This window comes from Sorghum bicolor, chromosome 3 (genome assembly GCF_000003195.3).
Source record: "Sorghum bicolor cultivar BTx623 chromosome 3, Sorghum_bicolor_NCBIv3, whole genome shotgun sequence".
In the NCBI taxonomy this organism is placed as follows: Eukaryota; Viridiplantae; Streptophyta; class Magnoliopsida; order Poales; family Poaceae; genus Sorghum; species Sorghum bicolor.
Genome location: NC_012872.2, coordinates 56,187,248 through 56,195,080, shown reverse-complemented (window position 1 = coordinate 56,195,080; position 7,833 = coordinate 56,187,248). Strand labels below are relative to the sequence as shown.

Here is a 7,833-nt window from a genome sequence, read left to right as displayed (position 1 = left end):
AGGAGGCGTGCCCCGATCCCCCGTGATGCGCAACAACAGCCGTCGGGACTGCCGCCATGAGCATCCGCGGCCGCCGCCCTGCGATCCCTAGCAACCGCCGCCACGAGCGTCTGCAGACGTCCCCTCCGATCCGCAGGAGGCGCGCCCCAATCCCCGCCGTCGGGACCACCGCCACGAGCGTCCGCGGCCGGCGTCCCGCGGAACCGCCACCACGAGCGTCCGCGGACGCACCGTTGCGAGCGCCCCGATCCCCTCCCTTGACGTAAGTGATTCCCTCCCTACATACTGCATCTACGCCCGCGGGGGAGATCGTGGCCGCTGCCGCCCTACACAGCCTCACACTGGAGAAGCTCGCGACGGAGCAGCGGGAGGGCGTCGCTGTCAGGGTGACCCTGCGGGCGGTGGCGGAGCACGGCGAGGACGAGCTCCTCTGAGAGCGGGCATCCTCGAGCGTGGCCATCTCATCAGACACGAGTTCCTGTCCTCCTGTCATGGATTTGGGAATGGAGGGTGCTGACATCTACACCCGTCGTGGATGACGATCCCATCGTAGATGACGATGACGAAGCCTCCACTGTCTAGCCCCAGTGCATCTCCTCAACGCTCTAGCGATCTCGATCTACCTCGATACTACCTCGTGATTCCTTATTTGTCTTCCATAATGTCATCCCTAATCTCCTTCACAGAAAGATGGAATACGAAGGATGCCAGGGCAGGGACATCCGATCTGGTGTTTGTGTGTGTGTGTTTCGCCCTTGCCGCTTTTGCTTGCTCACCTGTGTCATGTTCTGTCATGAAGGGTATTAGAAATTCAGGGCTTATGAACTTCTTGCTGAGATTGTATTTGTGAAGTATGACAGAGATGATGCCCACCATGTATTCACTGAAATAGCCTCAAGGTAGTATATGGTACAAATTTTAATTTCTCGTTGATTTTTTTTTGTGAATTTGATATAAATTTCACAGTTTCCTTTCATTTGGGTCTCAATTATAGTGACAACTTTCAAAATGCTCTAATTGTTTTCTTCACTAAAAATACAGTTCTGTTTACAGAGCTCTTGCGGATAAGCTTTGTTCTATTGTCCTTGATGAACATGCATGCTGCAGACTCCTGCCCTTGACCTCGCCCCCGTTGCTCAGATCTAGCAAGGGCAGGAGAAGGTGGATGTGCTCTGAAGCTGCATAGTTAGGCTCATCGCCAACAACACGAAGGAGATGAAGGTTGTTTTTTTGTTGCAGTGTCCTGTTTGGAACTTTCCAGCACCTAATTTCATGGAGCTATGATCGTTTCTCCATTGTGGAGGCATCTCGCCGCAGTTGATCACTGTAACAGTTGGACCTGAACAAAAGGAGGTTGCCCCTCAACATATTCTACTCTGTTTGACTGGTGAAGGCAAACTAGCTGTATATTACCTCGCCAGGTAAATATTGTTTGTTTATACTTGTCAGCATAATATTGTGAAAAATTGGTCACTTTAGCTACTTTAACTTCTAAATATTGAACTTCTGTTGGAGAAACATTTTTGTATTGACACTGTATATTGTTTAGGATTTCAGACCCTTCTGATTTACCTCATGCTACTGTGTCTACCAATGAGGACTATGATGAAAAACATATTTCACCCGCAACTGTATCTGAAAGGAGTTGACTCCAAGTGTTACAGGTTCAGTATCTAAGAGTACTCTCACAGAACATGGTGCTGAGCCCTCGAGTGCACAAAAAGGTAAAAGGATGTTAGCCAAAAGCTTCTAGGTTGCACTTTGATAAGCTATCTTTTTGTTTCTCCAAGTGCTTTCGAAAAATAAAGTTCCCTTATGTTATATCCGCAGGTAGCAACCAGCAGGAAATGAATGTGAAAAACAGTAGCTTAGCTTCAAAAGAACAGGAAACAACTGGCAATTCATTGCTTATCTCTTCCAATAAGAAGCCCTTAGACACCAAGCAAGTGAATGTGACTACTCCACTTGCAGCTTTGCCTAGCTTAGCATTAACAGGAAACACAAAACCTACAATATCTTCCAGTTTTTATACTGTCAATAATGAAGGTATGAATCCAACAGGAGGCAATGCACCTAATGGATTAGCTCCTTCCTTGCAATCAAGCAGCAGAAGTTTTGGAAACAGCCAAACTGGTAAAGAAGGCTTTGATTCAGCTCAATCAGTGGGAATATTTGGTGGATTTCAAAACTCCAATAAAGATGGTGATGTCTATGGTTTCAAGTCTTCATTGTTCACTTCGAGTGAATCTGTCCCTGCCAAGATTGGAGAAAGGAATGAGGTTGGTTTTGGAGTTCATTCGCCACAAATCAGCTACACCGCTGATAGAAAAGTTTTTTGGTGCTCCAGTTGCCTTAAGCTCTGCACCTTCACCATCGATATCTCCTGCTAAACCTTCCCCAATTGGATCTTCATCAAGTGGATTTCGGACATGAAACTCTGAAGCACCTCAATCATTGCATGGATCACCTCCGTCACACCGATCTATGGGCAAATCACATAACGTCAGGACACAAGTACTAGCAGACTATTCTAGAAACTCCAAGATGGGCACAAGATTCGATTCTGCACAAGACTTGTCTAAAAAGTTTTACAGTGTAAAACAACTGAACATCTTTAATTATTATATTGTTTTTCTACCTTTATTTACTTTCCTCAGACCTCTAGGAAATACTATTATCATTGCAAGGAACTTTAAAGTAATAAGGGCACATCTTATTTGCTGTCTCATGGAGCATCACCTACATACGTATACTTTGGCATCTTGTCTGTCTCCGACTCTAAAGTTTGTCCCCTTCGTTACAGATAAATGAAATGACGAAGGAGTTAGATGTCCTACTAGCATATATAGAAAAGGATGGTGGTTTCAGAGATGCCTGCATAACCTTCCAGCAGCGTCCTTTTTCTATGTTTGAGGATGGCTTGCAAAACCTTTTGGAGTTGTTGCAGGTCTTCAAGGTATATCATAATTGCGAGCGCCCCCCCCCCCCCCCCAACTCTTCCTCCTCAACTGTCTGTCTGTGGTTCTGTTCATTCCTCTCTTATAAAAAAATTGCTAAATGTAGCTTGTTTTAATCCCCAGGGTAAAGTAGAGGAACAATGTTCAAAAATTGAAGATATGAGGAACAAGATGTTTCAAGGTGAGACATTCAATGTTCTTTTGGCTATCTTTTTAGTAAGTAGGTAGAACAGGGCACATCCTTTTTCTCCCCCTTCCTTACATATCTTCACACCTGAAAGAAATTATTTGATCAAAATGATATGCGTTTGCAGGATAAATATTTCATGTCATTTTTGTCATTGTTTGTGTGTGATCAGGAAAAGTACATATGCAATTATTGATACCAACATGGTCTGGATATAATTTTGAAGAAATACAAGTGATTATTCTTGATTAATAGCTATGTTAAATTTGCTTCATTGGATCACTTACAAATGAATGCCACAGAAAACGTGGGCTGATATGTTACATTATTTTTTTGTTCTCTTCAGTTTCTACTAGGCAAACTTACATGAAGGGAATTGTTAGCCAGTCTTCAGATAATCAGTACTGGGATATATGGAACCGCCAGAAATTGAGTCCAGAATTCGAAGTGAAGAGACAAATTATCCTCAAAGCTAACCAAGTATCAGTATCTAACATTCTGACTAACTTATTTGTTTGTATGATATCAGAGAGAATAATAAGTCCTTTGTCATACAGAATTTGACAAATCAGCTGGTCGAGTTGGAGAGGCACTTCAATAATCTGGAGATGAACAGATCCAGTGAAACAGGAAGAGTGGCTTCTAATCGAAGAGTTGTTTATTCTAATAAGACAAGGTTGAGGTATTTAACTGTTAGACCATTTTGCTACAAATTTTATACACATTTATGGCGTGTTTGGTTTGTGGAGTTCACCCATGCTTCACTGGGCACTGGGCAGGCGGCGGCGGCGAGCGGCCGCGAGCACGGGCCGAGGTCCGAAGGTGGGGTCGCGAACGCCGGGGGCGTTCCGGCCGAGATCAGAATTCAGTGACTTTGCTTCATGAAGTCACGGTGTAACTTTCGATCCATCTCACACCTCCGTTCAAGATCCAATGACTCCAAAGCAATTTTTTACGGAATGCTGGCTGCGGGAGGCGGGAGTTTCCCTCGCGCGCTGGCCGTCCCACGCGCCGCTTCACTTTCTTGGCCGCGCGGTGCGCCGCCGGTCCCGCGGGGCGCGCCGCCCGCACTGCCTCAGCTGCCTGAGCCTGACTGCGCTATGCGGCGGCTGTCACGCGCGCCGCCTCGTAAGGCTTTTGATTCAAACCTAAATTGGGGGCGGTTGCCGAACGGCTCTAATAGTGTACTGTTTTTCAATTTTGGTCCTCTCTCTCTTCAATTGGATTAGTGATGATGTAAAAAAAAGTTTAAAACAACAATGCCTCTCTATCACATGTTTTCTTAAAAAACACAGGGCTTATTAGTCAACAAAAATAAATGTGGTGAGGCATCGCCTATTTGTTAAATGTCGAGACAAAAATATGGAAAAGGTCTATACAGTGGAGTCGATAAGCCTGCGACGCTGTGACTGTATTAATTTCACATACTTGTTTTTTTTGTTAATTTCACGTACTTTGTTTTTTGGATTAATATCACTTTAACATGAGTATTTAAATTTTATAGTATTATTGTCTTATTGTGCGATACGTGTGTTTTTAATATAAAAGTTTAGTTATTCCGTAGCAACGCACGGGCACGCTACCTAGTCTATGGAAAAATCATAAACATTAGAATAATAGTAATGTTATGTTTTACAACTATTCAGCATCATTGTCCTCCAACATTGAAGGAACTTAACTCTAGATTCACTCTCCTATTATTTTATCAGAGGACCGATCTGCTTGACAATGCCATATGGTGGTCTTCTTTAATTTTGATGGACAAAGAAGCCATGACTATGGAAACTTGTGGTTTGCCTATGGTAACAGTAAATTACAAATTGCAAAGCAAACAAGGAACTTTGAAACTTTTAGGATAACATAGAGTGCAAAAATAAATTTTACATTCCTCACCCTCCTCTAGTTGTTCCTCTTTGTTTTCTCCTTCCAAAAAAATTGAGTAGTGGAACCAAAGCAATTGGGTCAGTGAAATCCTTAACTTTTTGTTCCTCTTGCTGCACCTTCTCCTCCTTTGGCTCATCACATTTCACATCTGAGATAGCAGCTACATGATAACTAAACTAGCATAAACAATCTGTCCACCAATAATTGGACAGTAGAAGCAAGTCCATCTGGGAAATGAAATCCTCTCACCTTTCGGTTCGTCTTGCTTGGAACGCGGTTTTTTTTGCCCTTAAGGGCATATGCTCTCACTCTCTCACCCATTGGATTCGCATTGAGAAGTGTGCAAACACACATCTCAAAGCAGATTCGCATTGAGATGTGTGTTTGCACACTTTTCAAAGCGAATCCAATGTGTAGGAGAGTGAGGGCACATGCCCTCAAGGGCAAAGAAAACTTTACCGTCTTGCTACACCTCCTCTGATGCGGCCACCACCACCTTGGCTTCATGTTCTAAAGCTATCGTCATCTTCAATGTCTTTTCCTCGGATTCATCTTCGGCAGGTCAGTGAAGCAAGAAAACAATAGTTGACAGGCTGAAAACTGAACCTTGCCACTTACTTGCTTACCTGTTGGTCATATGCTTCTGCTAGGGTCCTTCTGCTATTGATTGACATCCACTGAGATGTGCTACTAATGAACTTACAAACAATTATTGCATACGGCAATGAAAAGCGCAATTGACCCAAACAATTTGTTGATCTTAAACCATTGAAGAAAGGCGATGAATTAAAACTTCCAGTCAGCCTAAAAGGTTGAATGAGGAGACTGCATTACTAAACTGAACCTGAAATGCTAGAAAAATGCAGCTGCTGCTGTTGATTCTGAAATAGAAATGGAATAGTAGCTCACAAATTGAACTGCTCAAAACACGAAAAAGGATTAAGCAAAAACTAGACAGGAACAGAAAAGAGGGGTACATGTCTTTCTGTTACAGAAAAATATTGTTTCAGAAACAACATAGTGAACTACTTGATAATAGAACAGCTCAAACGTTTCTCATAAGACATGCCAGCCTTGTAATGTCAAAACAAGCGGCACAATGCGAAAGAAATGGTTGCAACTAAGAGACAAAACACAATGGGAATTAATAGCTTTTCTCCACCTTGTAATCGTCTATGAGAAGGCGACTTCGAGATTAAGAGGTACTCACATCACTTGCCAAAACAGCATAACAGCATGCAGGATTTAGAATGAGATTAAGAGGTACTCACATCACTTGCCAAAACAAAGAAAAGAGCTCCTACAACAATAACGCAGGGAGGATCATCAGTATCCAAAACCAAAATAGCATCGATAATTCTCAAATTCAATAATAATTTAACTATTCTTATGGACTTAGAGAAATGCATTGCCATTAGTATCAAATGTGACGGTCGGTGCTAACCGTTGGTACACACACCATGACACCCACCCGCACATTTTTCTCGATGTTGTAGTTTCAAAATACCAAACCTAACTAATACTGATGGAAAGTCGTACGTCTACACGTCTCTCCTCCAAACAGAATGTGCTTGTTTGAAGCTAAGAATGTACGTGGTGTTTGAAACTATGAATGTACTTCGCTGTTGACCCACAGAAACATGTGCATGTACGAGGGGGAGAAAAACAGGCCGGAGAAGAAAACGGCAGCGTGAACATAACTTGCATTGTAGTACTACATACTACTACGTACGTACGTAGAAACGTCAGTCTCGATCTGACCACATATCATCCGACGAAAAAAAATGTAACGTTACACAGGACCTGTCGCTTGATCCATGCATGTTTCTGCGTCCAGCATTGCTGCCGCGTAGAGGCAACCGTGTACGTGTCGTTCTGACCGACCGTTCGTCCTAATTTGGCCGCATGGCCAGCCCCTGCCGGCCCCGCGTGCTGACGGCTTACTTGTTCGCTTTGAGTGTTTTTCTATTGCAACAAATCATCAACAAACACTACTTTCTACCATGACTTATCAGCCAAACGTATAGAGGTAACAACACGTTTTAGGCTGGGTCCCTGACTAATTAGTGTTCGTCGGGTCGGGTCAGGGAGCCCTCATGAGTTTGCAAAAAGAATGGCCGGCAGCAAGCAGAGGTGCGTGCAGTTGGAGATCGAACTTAACTCCTTCCGCGAGGGCATTTTCCTCGACGGCACTAGCAACCCTTCGCATGCACGGCGGCCGCGATGGTCGGTTGGAGTCTTGGATCCATCGATCGTGCACGGAGCAGTACGTGCCGTCCATCAGAGCACGACCGAATTATTTGACGAATGGAATGGTGGTGGCCTGCACTGTCCACACGAGGCCCAAATTCTAGAACTCTCTCCATAGAATTGACGGACCGCACACAAAACACGAAGCAATTTGATAAATTCGAATGATCAAGGCATTGTTTAGTTCACCTTAAAATTCAAAAACTTTTTAAGAATCCTCGTAACATCAAATCTTGTGGCACATACATAGAGCACTAAATATAGACGAAAACAAAAACTAATTACACAATTTGTGTGTAATTTAATGAGAAATGCACTTGTTTTCAGAATGAGCGAACATCCACCTTCTCAGAATGAGAGAACATCCACCCAACAGCTGCTGCTTGGCAGCAGGAGAGAAGCGGAGCAATGGAGAGCCAGACTGCCGAGAAGGAAGAAATGTGTAGCGGATCAATGGTGCACGATCTTCGGTGACGCGCTAGGACACTAAGCTCGCCTAGGAGTGGCCTGTAAACTCCATGATAACTTTGTAAAATATGTACATATTTGAATAAG

The 7,833-nt window shown here is 43.6% G+C and overlaps 1 protein-coding gene across 8 annotated transcripts; it reads left to right on the top strand.

Annotated features, from left to right (window-relative positions):
- On the top strand, nt 675-4,567 carry LOC110433850 (nuclear pore complex protein NUP214-like). Of its 8 annotated transcripts, XM_021456698.1 has the most exons (10): nt 675-899; nt 1,108-1,221; nt 1,318-1,421; nt 1,550-1,724; nt 1,831-2,595; nt 2,804-2,956; nt 3,081-3,138; nt 3,491-3,624; nt 3,702-3,826; nt 3,924-4,567. In XM_021456698.1, exons 5-10 carry the CDS (start codon nt 2,485-2,487, stop codon nt 4,027-4,029), a joined length of 687 nt encoding a protein of 228 aa, XP_021312373.1. In that variant the 5' UTR covers nt 675-899; nt 1,108-1,221; nt 1,318-1,421; nt 1,550-1,724; nt 1,831-2,484; the 3' UTR covers nt 4,030-4,567. The 8 variants fall into 8 exon arrangements, with proteins under 8 accessions (XP_021312373.1, XP_021312369.1, XP_021312370.1 ...); XM_021456694.1 differs by having other exon boundaries at nt 1,054-1,421; XM_021456695.1 differs by having other exon boundaries at nt 1,042-1,421.

Bases quoted from the DNA above. Each gene is read 5' to 3' on its own strand.
- LOC110433850 (XM_021456698.1), top strand. From the start codon at position 2,485: ATGGGCAAATCACATAACGTCAGGACACAAGTACTAGCAGACTATTCT. The intron at 3,625-3,701 runs GTATCAGTATCT...TTTGTCATACAG, and splicing joins TTATCCTCAAAGCTAACCAA to AATTTGACAAATCAGCTGGT. The intron at 3,827-3,923 runs GTATTTAACTGT...GGCACTGGGCAG, and splicing joins TCTAATAAGACAAGGTTGAG to GCGGCGGCGGCGAGCGGCCG.